Source organism: Puma concolor, chromosome E3 (assembly GCF_028749965.1).
Source record: "Puma concolor isolate L17-30 chromosome E3, mPumCon1.1.hap2, whole genome shotgun sequence".
NCBI classification, from domain to species: Eukaryota; Metazoa; Chordata; class Mammalia; order Carnivora; family Felidae; genus Puma; species Puma concolor.
Window position 1 is genome coordinate 39,619,188 of NC_141682.1, and position 16,791 is coordinate 39,635,978.

The 16,791-nt window shown below is 55.1% G+C and overlaps 1 protein-coding gene across 1 annotated transcript in view; it reads left to right on the forward strand.

Moving 5' to 3' along the window:
* The window catches only part of TRAP1 (TNF receptor associated protein 1), a 47,165-nt gene that overhangs the window by 30,094 nt on the left and 280 nt on the right, over positions 1-16,791 (forward strand). Inside the window, exons 7-17 of the mRNA XM_086692157.1 lie at positions 23-132; positions 676-749; positions 1,497-1,652; positions 2,860-2,980; positions 4,325-4,394; positions 6,794-6,941; positions 10,301-10,486; positions 10,869-11,007; positions 11,859-11,944; positions 13,863-14,008; positions 16,628-16,700. Coding sequence (XP_086548283.1) covers positions 23-132; positions 676-749; positions 1,497-1,652; positions 2,860-2,980; positions 4,325-4,394; positions 6,794-6,941; positions 10,301-10,486; positions 10,869-11,007; positions 11,859-11,944; positions 13,863-14,008; positions 16,628-16,700 — 1,309 coding nt within the window. The remainder of the gene's footprint in view (positions 1-22; positions 133-675; positions 750-1,496; positions 1,653-2,859; positions 2,981-4,324; positions 4,395-6,793; positions 6,942-10,300; positions 10,487-10,868; positions 11,008-11,858; positions 11,945-13,862; positions 14,009-16,627; positions 16,701-16,791) is intronic.

A 16,791-nucleotide genomic window follows, 5' to 3' on the forward strand; every position in this document is an offset into this window, starting at 1 on the left:
CTTTCCCTTTCCCACCTCTTAGCTCCGGGGTGTTTGAAATCGCTGAAGCCTCGGGAGTGAGAACTGGGACCAAAATCATCATCCACCTCAAGTCAGACAGCACAGAGTTTGCCAGCGAGGCCCGTGTTCGAGGTGAGTGGGAGTCTGGGCCACTGTGATGCGTGCGCGGCAGGCTTAGGGCGCTTCCGGGGTTGGCGGCCCAGACCCGCCTGGGACAGAGCCCCTGTGGCTCCGTGCGGGACCAGAAGCCAGGCCCACTGGCGCGGTCAGGTTTTGTTCCGTCTTCCACCCTCGGTGTCGTGCTCTGCCTGTGTGGAAGATGCGTCCCTCACGTCTCACCGAAACCCAGAGCGGGGGCTTCTGTGCGGTGGTCTTGTTGTCGTGTGTGACTGACGGCTCATCAGAGGTGCCGAGCGCTTCCCGTGAACTCTGTTCATGCCGCCAAGAAGGTGTGGGCGTCTCACGGTGGCCTGGGCCTCAAGACATCTATCTGCTTCCTTGCACTTCTGCTCACTTTGTGCAGGCAGGACAGTGTCCCTGCTGTGACCTGGCTTTCCACCTGTGAGACGGCCAGACTGAGTCCTCCGGCGTGCTGTCACCCCTGCATCCACTTCCACAGCTTTTGCGTCCAGAAGCTCCGTGTTCATTGTTGTTTCACGTGTGTGTCTCTTCCAGATGTAGTGACAAAATACAGTAACTTTGTCAGCTTCCCCTTGTACCTGAACGGAAGGCGCATTAATACCTTGCAGGTGAGACCCTGGGCTGCATGAAGGGCTCAGGGGAGGCTGTGGGGACAGGTTGGTACATTTCAGGGCCAGAGGGACCGAGGTGGGACTGGGTGGCCCTGTGCCAGCAGTGGGGTCCCTTGCGGAAGGCGAGATCCCCACCCTTCTGTGCCCCGTCCTCGTGCCCTGGGTATAGCTCACGCTGTGCAGTTCATTGGTCCTTGGTGCGCTCACCATCGCCACAGTCCCTTTCTAGAACATTCTCGCCCCAAAAAGGAACCTGCCTGCATTAGCAGTGACTCCCCATCTCCCCTCCCATAGCCCCCAACAACCACTCGTGTGCCTGTTCTGGAAACTTCACATCAGTGTGGAATCAAACACTGTGGCCTTATGTGTCTGGCTTCTCATCATGATGGTTCCAGGTTCATCCGTGTGAGCCTGTGTTGGTGCTCCCTTCCTTTTTACGGCCAGGTTCTGGTTCCACGACCAGGCCACATTTCTTTGTCCATTTACTCAGTCTGTTCGTGACGTCCTGCAGGCCCGTGCACGTCCTCTGGGCTGGCCCTTCCTGACACCCTGTAGCAGGGAGGGGACACTCGTTCTAGAACCTTTTGTGTGTCTTTGTGGGACAGCCCCCCCTCCCCACACTGTCTGTCCCACGGGGCTGGTCCTTGGCTCGTCCTGGGTCCACAGGCTCCAGCGGCCCAGCTCTGTGTGGTCGTTGGGAGGCTGTATCTTAGACGCCGCATCCCTGTGACTGTCCACTTCCAGGCGGTCTGGATGATGGACCCCAAGGACGTGGGCGAGTGGCAGCACGAGGAGTTCTACCGCTATATCGCTCAGGCCCACGACAGGCCCCGCTACACCCTGCACTACAGGACAGACGCGCCTCTCAACATCCGCAGCATCTTCTACGTGCCGGAAATGGTGAGGCCGGCAAGTTCGGGGCAGCGCTGCGAGTGCTTGTCTGCTGCTCCCTGGGGTGGGGGCACCGCCCAAGGTGACCGCATTTCTCAGCAGAGCTGGCACTTTCCCTGAAGGGGACAGATCACAGGCATCACAAAAACTAACTTGGCAGCATCAGAGTAAAAGCAGAGCCCCCGCCTCCGGATGGATGAGCGCAGGGGGAGGGGTGTTGCACATGCTGTCTTGGTGGAACAGAACCGTTGGGCGAGGGGCCCGGAGGAGGCCCGCAGGGCAGGGGCGCCGTGGCGCTCTGATGTCTTGGTGGGCACTCTGTGCTTGCGCTTGGCCCTTAAACCCCCTGGCTCGCAGTAGCCCGGTGAAGGTTCTGATGAATCCTGTAAACAGGGAGACCTGCTCGGGGGTTGGCAGAAGTTCCTGGTGTTTTTGATGGCAGCCCCCATAGATCCCAGGGCTACCCACTTGGGAAAGCACTGTGAGACTCGCTGCTGAGTTCCGCAGACCAGCAGCCCCAGCGTGTCCTGGGGTTTTGGGGAGTGTAGATCTCAGCCCCGCCAGCACCTCCTGAATGGAGCCTCCGTATTAGCAGGATCCCAGCGTGGTGTGCGTGCGGGATGCAGGCCCCAAAATGCTGCTTTAGAGCAGAGGTCGGCAGATGGTTGTGACTAGTTTGGGCTTCACAGGCCCCACGTGGCCTGGAGCGCTGCCCCCAGGAACCGCTCGCGAGCCCGGCTGTGTTCCGGGAAACTTGATAGCCCCTACAGTTTGGATTTCGTGTATTTTTCACATATCATGAGAGAGTCTCGTTCTGCTTTCATTCTCAACCATTTAAAAACGGAAAAGCTGCTCTGGGGCTGCACAAACCAGGTGTTGAGCTGGGTTTGGTCTGTGGCTATTGTTTGCTGGCCCTGACCCCTAGCACGTTGGCTCTGTTCACAGGGACATGCTGGTTGTTGCTTTTTATGTCCTTCAGGGGGAACGGGTGGGGGGCAGCGGCTGCCCACGGAAGTCCCTTGCCCTGCTCCCCCTGCCGAGGGCCTGTCGGGGTCCTCCCTAGGCTCTTCCTCTGAGTCACCACGTGTCCCCCCGCAGCTCCTGGCACAGGCCTCCCTAAGAAGGGGTGGCTCTGAGTTGTCCTTCGTGCTCCCACATGACATCATAGGTTCTGCCTCCTCGTGGGTCCCTAACACTGTTGTTTCCTTGTCCCCAGAAACCATCCATGTTTGACGTGAGCCGGGAGATGGGCTCCAGCATTGCGCTGTACAGCCGCAAGGTCCTCATCCAGACCAAGGCCACTGACATCCTGCCCAAGTGGCTGCGCTTCGTTCGAGGTACGGCGCTGATGCCCGTGTCCGTCGTGTGAGTCGAGGCCCCGCAGCCCCGGGACCGAGCGGCTCCCCGTGCGTGGCCTGCGGTGCCGACCTCGGCAGAGAGTGCTCGTCTGCCCTGAGCACCGGGTCGCGGTGGGCAGCCACGGCGGCAGGCTGGGGTAGCTGGGCAGACCCAGGGCGGCCGTAGGAAGCTGCTTAGCTCCACCCAGGAAGCTTCTTCCCCTCTGCAACCACCACGTCTTGGTTGAGGTGGGGCAGAGTGACAGAACACGTTTAATTTGAATTCTTGTAAGTTTCAGGTGTTTTTTATGGTGTTTTGTTTTGTTTTTTAATGTTTATTTTTTGGAGAGTGTGTGGGGGAGGGGGGGAGACAGACAAACAGACAGACATAGAATCCAAAGCAGGCTCCAGGCTCTAAGCTGTCAGCACAGAGTCATCTGGGGCTCAGAGTCACAGACTGTGAGATCGTGACCTGAGCCACCCAGGCGCCCCCTCCCCTTTTTCTTTAAAGTTTATTTTGAGAGACAGCATGAGCAGGGGAGGGGCAGAGAGAAAGAGAATCCCGAGAAGGCTCCATGCCCAGTGGACCCCGATGTGAGGCTGGATCTCATGACCTTGAGATCATGACTAGAGCTGAAAACGAGTCAAACATTTAACTGAGTGAGCCATCCAGGCATCCCATGAGTTTCAGGTTTAATGTTTATTTTTGAGAGAGAGAGAGAGACAGAGTGAGAATGGGCAAGGGGCAGAGAGAAAGGGAGACAGAATCTGAAGCTGGTTCCAGGCTCTGGGCTGTCAGCACAGAGCCCAATGTGGGGCTCGAACTCATGAACTGTGAGGTCAAGACCTGAGCTGAAGTCGGACGCTTAACTCACTGAGCCACCCAGGCTCCCCGAGCGAGATTATAGTTTTAAAAAGAATTCAGCACCTAAACCTTCGTATCACCTTAGCATACGACGTGCAGAATGTCCACAGTATACTTAGGGCTGTGAACACAAAATCCAGAAGTGGTCTTTAGAGTGTCAAACCGATCTTGAAATCTCAGCAACTGTCCCCCCAGCGGAGGCCCCCTGGCCTCACCAGCTTTCTTCTGGTCACGTTGCCACGACTTGGGCTGTGTGCACGAGCTCTGGGGCATCAGCAGGACTCGGGCCGGCATCTGGTGCCCCAGTGAGTCTCCCCACGCTGTCCTTCGCCAGTTCGCTGTCACACACGCATGGTTGGACTTGGAGTCAGGTTGGGAGGGGGAAGGGAAGGCCTGGCAGGGAGGCGGAGGGGTGTGCAGTGAGGGCCGGGCAGAGCGCGGGCCCGGGGACGGTCCTGATGGGCCTGTGTCTCCCTCAGGCGTGGTGGACAGTGAGGACGTCCCCCTGAACCTCAGTCGGGAGCTCCTCCAAGAGAGCGCGCTCATCAGGTAAGCCGCCGAGGAAGGGGCAGGGCGGGCGCCTGCGGGAGACGCAGCCCCCTCAGCGTGCTCACCTTGACCCCCGAGGGGCCCCGGCGACTTCCAAGGGGCGGGGAGCAGAGAGCGGCCCTGCTGCGGGACTTGGCCTGGGGGGCCGTGTGTTGGGGGAGACGTGCCCTCCCTTGGTGGCCGTGACAGGGGAGACCCCAGGCGTGCTGCATCTGAGCTGGAGGAGGCAGAGAACAACCACAGAGCCAGGAGACCTCTGATGTGTTGGTGTGCAGGTGACCCTCTTGTGGAGAGGTCGCTGTGGAATCCCTCTGCACTGAGGTGGCTCCATTTCTCTGCTCCCTGTCCCGATTGTAGCAGCGGCTCCTGTTCCCGAGTGCAGATTCTCCCCCGGGACTGTACGGAGCCTTTCCTGTGTGGCCCATGTAGTCTTTTGCGGGGGCACCACTAGGGCCCCACGTCACGGTTGCAGAAACCGTGAGTTAGAGAGGTCATGCCGGCCAGCGGGTACACCTGCATCGGGTGCAGGAAGAGCAGTGACCGCAGCCTGGCAAGCTGGCCCTCGCTTGTGAGTAGTCCGTTCCTGGCGAGGTTCTCGTAGCACTTGGCTGAGGGGGCGTCTGCCAGCCTCTCCGTGTGCAGTTACTTTCCCCCTTTGTCACTGGCGGGGGCGGTGTCGGCCCGCGTGTTCAGTGTAGGGTGTGTTCGTGTGCGGGAGCCGATTTCCCATTTTACTCATCGGGTTGTGATCTGTTACTTTCATTATGGATCTTGATGCCAAGACCATCCCGGGTCGGGCCAGCGGAGGGAGCCCGCGCCTTTGCCTGTCACCCGCCCCCACCTTACTTTCTGCCTCCTCGCTTTGGGCACGAGATGGTCCAGGCTCACCTTGTGTTCTGCCTGCGTCTTGTCCTGACCCCCCTGGAATTGCTTATTCCTTTGAGGAGCCCTGGTTCCTCTGAACAGAGAATGGTACTGAGAAGTCAGGGTCTGCGCCCTGGGGACACCACTGCTGTTGGGGTGTCCCTCCTCCCAGGCCCTCTTAGCAGTCAGAGCCAAGGAACGTGTGAAGTCTGCGTGTGTTGATGGGCGTCTGTACTTCTGTATCAGTACGTGTTCGTATGTCTGCTGAGCCTCCCAAATACCAGCTGGCACCACTGGGACGTCCTGGTCTTGTCCCTGCCCATGTCTGCTCCCGACCCCGCCAGAGAATGGGTCGGCCATGGCCAGTGCCCCCCCTCGTGTTGGTGCGTCCTGTCCCAGCTTCTGTGGCTGCCCCAGCCCGGGTGCGGGTGCTGTCCCGTCCTGCCCCGTGGTTAGAGGTCTGAGTTGTTCAGGATGGGAGCAGAGAGGAAAGCTTAGATGAATAGGAAACTGTTGATCTCCCGCCCTGGATTATTACAGAAATACACTGTAATTTCACTGGTTTTTAAAGAAAGGCAAAATCATAAGGAAATAATTACGGTCTTCTGTTATTGAGAGAGTGAGAGCACGCACAAGTGAGCAAGGGACAGAGAATGCCACAAGCAGCAGTCCCAGGCGGGACAGAGAGAGAGAAGCAGGACTCACCCTAAGGCGGGGTACGGGCTCACCCGATATGGGACTTCCACCTCACAGACCGTGAGATCATGACCTGAGCTGAAGCCAGATGCTTAATGACTTAGCCCGGGTGCCCAAAAATAAGAATACCCTTAATTTCACTCATGAAGTTGCTCGTAATTTCACGCCACTGTGAAATGCCGCAGTAAACACCCTGTTCCCCAAGAAATCCAAGTTTTATAAAACTGGTGTGTGCGTGTGCGTGCTGTGTATACCGCCTTGCTCCTAAGCGCAGAGTTCCAGTGCACAGAAAGCTACCGGTAGGTCTTTGCACACACGTACACACTGTTTGCTGTGATTTATCCACGTTGGGATTTTTCTGGTGTTTCTTTCCATTTCAGCGTCATTTCAGCGGACCATTTTTTGATGTCATGATGGACCATTAGAGGCGGTGACGTTTAATGGCCCTCCTGCTTTTTATGCTCAGACTGTTCTTTAGCGTTCAGCCCGGGGGCTGTTCACAGTTGCCTTCTGTCCTGTGCGCCACGGTGTGATGCCTGGTCCATAAAGCTCGCCGCCTCCGGTTTCCTGAAGTGTAATCTGCAATTGGTTCCCGGGCTGTGGTCCTCCCCAAGGGTGGCGGGGTGGGGATCGGTTCGCATTCCTGCTACTAGGGGTGTCTCCCCAGCTGGGCTTTGTCAGGGGTCCCCTTTTTGCTTCACGTTTTTTTAGTTTCACCAAAATAGTGTATTGTTTCTGCTTCTTTGGTCATTAGTGGGGATGAACGTTTTTCATATGCTTCTGCCTTTCGTCTTTCATGAAAGTTGTTTGTTGATGGTAGACGCGTTTCTGTTCTGTAGGAAACTCCGGGACCTTCTACAGCAGAGGCTGATAAAATTCTTCGTTGACCAGAGTAAAAAAGACCCTGAAAAATATGCCAAGTTTTTTGAAGATTATGGCTTATTCATGAGGGAGGGCATCGTGACCACTGCTGAACAAGAGGTCAAGGTAGGGTCTTTGTTTCTGGGCCTTTCTCTGGGCTGCCGTGGGCTGTGGAGGAATCTGGTGGAGGCCAGAAATCCAAACTTCCTGGGACGTGACCGTGGCACAGCCGGGCACTTTGCGGGGGTCAGTAAAGGCAGCGTTTGGCCTCCAGGCCTCTGTTGGACGCAGCAGGCCTGGCGCCACATCCTGGAGCCTCCCTACCACGTCCCACGGCACCGAGCTCTTCCCCGCCTGATGCCGGAAGGAGGTGGGTGTGCGCTCTCTCCTCCCACCAGCATTCAGGGTGCTCAGGAGATCACTAAAGGCAGGGGACGGGGCAAGGTGCCTGGTTCCTGGGGTGGGAAAGGCATGTTCTCTGGGTGACTAGCGGAAATCCTTTTCTTTTTTTAATGTTTGTTTATTTTGAGAGCACATACATGTGTATGTGCAAGCAGGGGAGGGGCAGAGAGAGAGAGAGAGTGTGTGAGAGTGTGACAGAATCCCAAGCAGGCTCCATACTGTTGCTGTCAGTGCAGAGCCCGACCCGGGGCTCCCACCCATGAACTTCGAGACCATGACCTGAGCTGAAGTCAAGGATTAGACGCTTAACAGACTGAGCCACCCATGTGCCCCTGGCGGAAATCCTTCAATGTGGTGCCTCTGGGGCCAGAGTTCAAATACTTAAAAATGATACGATCATTAGGCACCTGGGTGGCCCAACTGGTTAATTGTCTGACTTCGGCTCAGGTCATGATCTCACCATTCATGAGTTTGAGCCCTGCATTAGGCTCTGCACTGCACCCTGGTCGTACAGGCACGTGTGGTCTCTTTTTCTCTGACTCAGAAATGAGTAAATATACGTATTTTTAAAATTTAAATCCAGGCCTGTTAACATAGCGTAGTAATGAGTTCAGGAGTAGTTTACTGATTCATCACTTACATACAACACCCAGTGCCCATCCCAACAAGTGCCGTCTTCAGTGCCCATCACCCATGTAGCCCCTCTCCCACCCACTTCCCTCCAGCAACCCCAGTTCATTTTCTGTATATAAGAGTCTTTTATGGTTTGCCTCCCTGTTTTTATCTTATTTTTCCTTGCCTTCTCCCATGTTCATCTGTTTTGTTTCTTAAATTCCACATATGAGTGAAATCATATGATCTTTTTTTTTTATGAGGCAGAGACAGAGCATGAGTGGGAGAGGGGCAGAGAGAGATGGAGACACAGAATCCAAAGCAGGCTCCAGGCTCTGAGCTGTCAGCACAGAGCCTGATGTGGGGCTCGAACCGATGAACCGTGAGATCATGACCTGAGTCAGAGTCTGACTCCCAAGCAACTGAGCCATCCAGGCGCCCCGAGAAATCATATGATCTTTATCTTTCTCTGATTGATTTCACTTAGCATAATACTCTGTAGTTCCATTCAGTTTGTTGCAAATGGAAATATTTCATTCTTTTTGATCGCTGAATGATACTCCATTATATATATATACTACATCTTCTATGTCCATTTGCCATTTGATGGACATCTGGGCTCTTTCCATACTTGGGCTATTGATAGTGCTGCTACAAACATTGGGGTGCGTGTGCCCCTTTGAACCAGCATTTTTGTATCCTTTGGATAAATACCTAGTAGTGCAACTGCTGGGTCATAGGGTAGTTCTGTTTTTAAGTTTTTGAGGAACTCCGTACTGTTTTCCAGAGTGGCTGCCCCAGTTTGCACTCCCACCAGCAATGCAAAAGAGATCCTCTTTCTCCGCATCCTGGCCAACATGTTTTGTTGCCTGAGTTGTTAATGTTAGCCATTTTGACAGGTGTGAGGTGGTATCTCCTTGTGGTTTTGATTCATATTTCCCTGATGATGGGTGGCGTTGAGTATTTTTTTCATGTGTGGGGTGGCCATCTCGGATGTCGTCTTTGGAGAAACTGTTCATGTCTTCTGTCCATTTCTTCACTGGATTATTTGTTTTGGGGCGGTTGAGTTTGATAAGTTCTTTATAGATTTTGAATAATAGCTTTTTATCCGCATGTCATTTGCAGATGTCTTCTCCCATTCCGGAGGTTGCCTTTTAGTTTTGCTGATTGTTTCTTTTGCTTTAGGAATATTTTTATCTTCATGAGGTCCCAATAGTTCATTTTTGCTTTTGTTTCTCTTGCCTCCGGAGACCGGTCTAGTAAGAACTTGGTGTGGCCGGGGGCAAAGAGGTTGCCGCCTGTTGTCTCCTCTAGGATTTTGTTGGTTTACTGTCTTACATTTGGGACTTTCGTCCAAAAATAAGTAAATAGTAAAAAATACAGTCATTCCATAAACATTTTTTGGCCAATTTTAAATTGCCACATAATTCATATACTGTAAAATTCACACTTTCAAAGCGAACAATTCAGTGGCCCTTCATACATTCGCAAGTTGTGCACCCACGGCCGTCTAGCTTCAGAAAATTCTCGTCTCCCCAAAAAGACACCTGTGCCCCATTAAGCAGTCACTCCGAGGGTCGAGATTTCATCTTTAGCAGTGAGGAAGGAGGAGGTGACCGAGCATCTGGGGTCCCCCAGGAGGTTCTTCAGGTCGTGGGAGGTGGACCTAGGGCCCTGGCGTGCTGAGGCCGCCACAGCCTCTTCTCAGCCCTCCTTGTTGGTGGCAGACTCCAGCAGCTCTAGGCACAGGCTGTCTGCTCTTCCACCGTGTTCTTCTGCACGCCCCCGCCCCCCGCCCCACATGTCTGTGCCGGATGATCAGGGAGAAGTCACTGGTAGAGACGAGGCAGAGTTGAGGTCTCAAGTCACATGCTGGCTGGTGGCATTGTGGACCCAGGCCCCAGCTTGGGGCCGCTGCTCCACCATCGGCAGGCAGCTCCCACATCAAGGATATGACACCAGCGGGCACACTGACCTTCAGCTGCCCGGATGGAGGAGGACTGGCTCCCCCTTAAATACGTGCTCACTGTCATTTGTGCCCCACGGGCCGGCGCTAGTCCTTGCCGTGAGGAAGGCTAGGAATGCAGCCTCCACATCTCATCCACGTGCCCAGGAGGCGGGGATGGACAGAGGATGCTGGGTCTGGGAAGGTCTCTGCCACGGACAGTGGTAGTATACCAGTGGTCTAGGACAGGTGTACCAGAAAGCCCTTCTCCACGGGGCCCCGGACCAGCTAGGGTGAAGGTTCTCTCCGGGGTCCCCCGAACATTTGATGTGGGACCCGACGGATACCATCGGAGTCCCCTCAGCCCCCCAGGGGCCGAGTGCCGTCCTTGGGCCCGGCAGCCAGGGATGAGGCCGGCCAGACCTCTTCCTCCCGGTAGCCATAGGCTTCCAAAGCCTGTGGAAGGCAGCTGGGAGGCTTTCAGAACGAGGACCTAGAACGAGAGTGACCTGGCCTTTGTCTGCAGGAGGATATTGCAAAGCTGCTACGGTACGAGTCCTCGGCACTGCCTGCTGGGCAGCTGACCAGTCTCTCGGACTATGCCGGCCGCATGCGGCCTGGCACCCGCACCATCTACTACCTGTGCGCCCCCAGCCGGCACCTGGCCGAGCATTCACCCTACTATGAGGCCATGAAGCAGAAAAACATGGAGGTGAGTGGGCCACGGCTTGGGGTCCAGACGGGATAAACAGGGTCTGAGCCCCAGACAGTGGCCGAACGTGCTCGGGAGAGCCAAGCCACGTGAGGCAGCTGATGTCCAGGGGTCCTGAGGCCCAGCCAGGCTGCCGTTAGTCTGTGTGTTTCTGGGAGGTGACACGGGGCTCCTCCGTAGTCACCGCTCCTACTGCTACTCGTACTGCTAGGGCCCCCTCGGGACCATCTGGTGAACCACTGTATCCATGAGGCTGAGGAAGCCCCCGGACCCCAGTATGGCCTTTCCAGACATAGGACCCGGCCCTGGCCTCACGCTCCGCTCTGTCCTGTTGCGGGCAGACTTCTCCAGGCCCGACGCCAATGCTCTTGGGCTCTCGCAGGTTCTCTTCTGCTACGAGCAGTTCGATGAACTGACTTTGCTACACCTTCGTGAGTTTGACAAGAAGAAGCTGATCTCTGTGGAGACGGACATCGTTGTTGATCACTATAAGGAGGAGAAGTTGGAGGACGGGTCCCCGGGTAGGCTCGCTCCCCTTCTCTCTGGGCCCAGGTGTGGGTGGTGGCCTGGGGGTGCAGAGGAGGCTAAGACGGCCTCTTCCATCTTGTAGTGCTGGGTTCGTATGGAGTTTTTTCTCTTCTCATGTGTATCTGGGGTCCCCAGCCTGCACAGAGGAAGCTGTTGGGGACCATCTTCATGATGAATGGGAAACATTTTTGTTTAGATCCTGGGGGTCTGAGTGCTCCCTCCAGCTTGGCTTCCAACAGAATCAGAAGTGGTCGTTTTTTTTTTTTTTTTTTTAATGTTTATTTTATTTATTTTGAGAGAGTGAGCAGGGGAGGGGTAGAGAGAGAGAATCCCAAGCAGGCTGTGTGCTGTCAGCATAGAGCCCGATGTGGGGCTTGATCCCACAAACTGCAGGATCATGATCTGAGCCAAAATCCAGAGTCCAGACGCTTAACCGACTGAGCCACCCAGGCGCCCCTAGAGATTCTTTTTAAAGCTCTCACAAAATTATATGGGCCTCAGGCAACCAAAGATGTCTGTCTGTCTGTCTATTTATTTAATTTAATTTAATTTAATTTATGCTCCACACCCAGCATAGGGCTTGAACTCCTGATCCTGAGATCAAGAGTTGAATGCTCCACGGACTCAGGCAGCCAGGTGCCCCCAAAGTGTCCTTTTTGGGATCCAATTTAATCTGCTTACTTTTAGATGAAGTCCTTTCGGGAAGCCTCTGTCTCTGCGGCAGTGGCCGACAGGGGCAGAGGGAGCCTTCTTGAAACCCGGTATTGAGGCATCAGCATTTTAGGCCCCCTGGGATGCCCTGGGGTGGGCGGCTCTGAGCCCGCTCCCGTCTACCCTCCTGTAGCCAGTGACCGCCTGTCCGAGAAGGAGACGGAGGACCTGATGGCCTGGATGAGAAATGCGCTGGGGTCACGTGTCACCAACGTGAAGGTGAGGCCTTCTGGAGACGGGCTGCCACCCGGCCGCCATGGGCCTCCGGGACCGCACGGCTGCCGGCCCTGTGGGTGTCTTCCCCGCGGTCGTGATCTGAGGGGGAGACCGGCGCGTTGCTGCCGCGCCTGTGTGTGCACGCGCGCCAGTGCCCAGGGGCGTACGTGTGCCACTCTGTAGAGCAGGTGGAAGCAGAGAACGGGCGGGGGGAGGTCCCCAGCTGGCTGTCCCCGAGGCGCTGTGGTGGCCGAGGACACGGGGAGCTGACTGCCCAACTCAGGTTCTTAGGAGTCTGGGTGGGTCTCAGCGAGCCGGTGTTCTGAATCGTAATTCACAGGAGCTGTACTTCCGTTCCGTGGAGGAGTTTTAATTATAAAGGAAAGGGAATATACGGAATCAAACCATTAGAGTAACATAAAGAGGGGGAGAGCGTAGAGAAGAACAGAGAAGGGTTCGTACATCAAATCGGTGCTCACGACATCCAGCCTCGTGGCTGGGGGAGTCCCGCGGCGAACAGCCTGGTCGGGGTCCCGACTGAGGGTCCTGGGCCGAGCATCCTTCTCAGGTGAAGCTTCCAGCTGTTGCCGCCAAGGCGGTGTGTGCCCTACGCGTGTGTGATCCCCGGTGAGTCATGGAGTCTACCTAAGCGTAGTCTTTGTTTCTCTTACCGTCTCACGGCCTTGGGAGCTCGGCATCTGCCTATTTCTCTTCACTCCCTGATCCATTCCAGGGGGCCAGCCTGGTCTGGCTCGAGAGGGCGAGGCAAGTTAGTCCCTCTTGGCGTCAGGAACAGAAGGGCCAATTCTGATGCTGAGGCCAGATACGGAGCACAAGCCAACTCAGGCCCCTGGGGCTGTGTATGTGCGGCTCTGGGCAGAAACGCGCAAGTCACATAAGGTCTGTCCAGAGCAGCTGGCAACTGAGCAGTCCAGCTCGAACCTACAAGAGAAGGCCATGGTAGCCGGAGGACAGGTGTTCAGCGTGAAGTCACTGGCACAGGGACATCTCCAGGCGTGGTGCTAAAGGTGTGCAGGGTGGGAACAGCCAAGAGCAGAGGAGGCACCTCTGTAAGAGGTGGCATCTGGGGACCTGTGTGGCTTCCGGGCAGTGAGCATTGAGAGCCAAGGCGCACAGCCGGGATTTCTCTTTGTGACATGTGCTGTGTCATGCACAGCATGACCTCCGAGGTCACAGGGTGACCTCCAAGCTAAGTAGAACGAGTGCATTTGACCCACGAAGGAGACGAGGTGGAACACTTCCCCACATCACAGCTCACAGTCCGGGAGCTGGATTTGAATCCCGGCACAGGTTCTCCGTTGCCGTGCCATGGGTCCAGCAGGCCCAGAAGTCTGGCCTGAGTCTGCAGGCCCGGAGCCTCTGGGTGGCAAGGGAGAGGCCCACAGGGAGCAGGATCTCGAACGTTCGGTGGCAGGTGTAGTGGATGAAATCCAGGCCCGTGGGAGCCGTGGGAAGGGGGCTCAGGCCATTGGGACAGGCAGGACAGAGGGAGGATGGGCAGGATTAAGGGAGGACGTGCTGGAGAGGTTGGGGCCTTGGGCAGGGGAGCAGCCGGCTTGCGGGGTCCTTGACCGCTGTGGGACCCGGCCATGGCCCCCGTGCAGCAGAGGTTAGTTAACCCAGGCCAGATGGACCTGGGACAGCAACAGACACGTTAGAGACCAGTAGTTTTGGGGGGTGGGGGATAGAGGAGGCGGGAGTCCACGATCGGGATGTGTTCCAGGAACTTCGTGTGGTGGCAGCTCAGACTCCCTTCTCGTGAGTGCAAGGGAGGGGTGACCCTGGAGACCTGCATTGTGTGTGTCACCCGGGGAAGCTTCATGAATGGCCCAGACCCTGCAGCCCAGGGGCCCCCGCCTCCAGCTCTTCCCTCACCTCTGGTCCCTGGCCTGGCTCGTAGGTGACTCTCCGACTGGACACCCACCCTGCCATGATCACCGTGCTGGAGATGGGGGCCGCCCGGCACTTCCTGCGCATGCAGCAGCTGGCCAAGACCCAGGAGGAGCGTGCTCAGGTCCTGCAGCCCACGCTGGAGATCAACCCCAGGTAGGGCCGCCGGCTCCCGGCCCGGGCCCCGGGCACGCGTTTCCGACCTGCCGCGTCGTGTGTGTGAGTGGGTTTGTGCGCTACCTTCGTTTACGACACCTCAGGAGGGCACAAGGCTTACGTGGTTTGATGACTATTAAACTGTCCCCCACAAGGTCCTAAAAAACCACCTTGTTGGCCTTCATTCAGATGCCCCCGTTTCCCACTAGAGTCTGTCCCTGTCCTCAGAGGTCACCAGAGCCCTCGCTGCAGGAGTAGTCATTTCCTCACCTCGCCGTGGCTCTACTGTCTATTCACGCATCCGTGAAGAAGCTCTGTGTTGTCAGTTTTGAACTTTGACGTGTGTGGAATCCTTGTGTTTTTAAAGTCCTGCTTCCTCGACTCGGCACGAGACAGTCCGCGTGGAGGGTGGCTCGGGTTTGTGTTTGTAGCTGAGAAATAGGAGTCTGCCTTAGCACCGTTAGGCTGTTTTGGGGTAGTTTCCGTTCGGGGGCTGGTGGCAACAGGTTGCTGTGAACACTCTTGTCCCCATCTGGCTCACGGCCCGGCTACCCTCACCTGGACGAGGACGTGCGCGCTGCTTGCATAGCACGGGGGTCCCCAGGGCCCTGCATGGACCATCCTTTGGCTTGGCTTTCTCATGACATGCCCTCTAAGACTGTCCTTTTTTGTTTTCTCTTGAGAGAGTGTCAGCAGGGGAGACGGGCAGAGAGAGACCATCTCTGTGCTGAGCCTGGAGCCCGACGCAGGGCTCACTCCCATGACCCTGGGGATGGTGACCTGAGCCAAAATCCAGTGTTGGACGCTCAACTGAGCCACCCAGACGCCCCTACAGTAATAACTTTTAAATGAAATTCTATCAACAGGTTACCAAATATGTTACAAAATAGCAAAAAGCAAGCATCCCTCCTCTTGTCCCCAACCACAGTTACTACAGCCCATCTGGCGTATTTTCTTCTGGACTCTGGCCTTGTACTTTTGTGTCTTTTTTGCATTATGACTCACTTTATCATATCCTTTTTAATGCTTGTTTTATATGTATGTTATGTACGTTTGTTTTATAAGCATACGTTTTGTCTAGACTGCTGGGGAGAGGGCAGAGGTTCCTATTGTACTTCGTGAGCCAAGTGACTACACCTGGAATCGGGTGAGCGCGCAGACGCGGCTCGCGGCCGGTCAGGCGGCAACGGGAGCCGCACCAGTGTGTGCGTGTGGCCTCTGTCCCAGGGGCACACAAGGCTTCAGCTGTGGGCGCCTGTCGGAGAGGCTGACCCCAGCCTCTACCTAATGCTGGCACACAAGTAGTTCTGTGGGAGAGCCGTATGGAGGGCTCGTTCTTACTGCCAGGCGATTCTTAAATTTTAGTTGCTTTGAAAATTGTTCATCTGTGCACCGGGTTCAGAATTCTAAAGAACCAAAGGAATCCATAGTGAAATTTCCCTAGTACCCAGCACGGCCCCCCTTAGGTCATGTTTTCCCAGAGTTGGCCTGCACCTGTCGTGCGTGCAGATTGGCTGGTGGCTTTCTTATAAGGGTTTCCTACCGTACCGGCGCCGTGAGCAAAGCGGATTGCTAAGTCTCAGAGCGACGTCCAGGTGAATTTTTAGACTGTGACTGCCCCGTACCCCGTAGCAGTTATACAAACTTTCCCCAGTGCCTTCAGTTTGAACAAACTTAAAAAAATTTAACGTTTTAGGGGCGCCTGGGTGGCTCAGTCGGTTAAACGTCAACTTTGGCTCAGGTCATGATCTCACTGCTTGTGGGTTCGAGCCCTGCATCAGGCTCTGTGCTGACAGCTCAGAGCCTGGAGCCTGCTTTGCATTCTGTCTCCTTTTGTCTCTGCCCCTCCCCACTGCTCTCTGTGTCTCTCAAAAATAAAAATAAAAAAAAAATTTAAATGTGAACGTTTTAATTTATTTTTGAGAGGGCGAGACACAGAGCCTGACACAGAGCTGAAACTCCTTGTGTGAGATCATGACCTGAGTTGAAGTCAGTCACTTAGGTGCCCCATACCAAAGGTCTCAACTCTGGCCATTTGAAAAATTACCATTTTGATGGAGGTATCTTAGGAAAAAGATCAGATAGAAAAAAAATGCCATAAACTTACACTATGTAGAAAACAATAGAATTCCTAGGGAGTTGTAGTGATCATTTTCTTCTTTTTGACTTGTGTGTTTTGCATTTTGCTTCAGAAATCTTTCTCTTTTTCCCGTCAGTGTCTGTATTTATTGGTATAAGAAATCCAGTTGTGTTCTGGGTGGCTGGCCAGTGACCCTACCTGCTGCCCTCATGTCCCCACGTGTGCATCAAGTTGCAATGTGCTTTCACATCTGGGCCACGTCTCCTGGCTGTTCTTCTATGCTTATGAGTTTCTAAGACTGCTTTTATACCTAAACTAATAACATATTTTTCATATTTTAAATTCCTGTTGGTAGTGTTTCTGTCCTCGGAAATCCGTCATTTTGTGCCTTTTTTCTTAGACTGGACCGTCCACCATGCGTCTTGTTGACTGTTTCGGTAACCCCAACCTCCCAGAAAAGTCCTCAGAATGTAGAGGCTCTTGGGCTGGTTGTGCAGCACCCAGCCCTGACCTGACTTCTGGTCTTTTCTGTGCTGCAGACACACACTGATCAAGAAACTCAGTCAGCTGAGAGACAGTGAGCCTGACCTGGCCCAGCTGCTGGTCGACCAGGTGAGTCTTGCGGAGCCAGAATTCTGGAGCCTCCGTGGCGGGGGGACAGTGCTCTCCCTCCCTTGTCTGCGGGGCCTTGCCGTCTGACTAA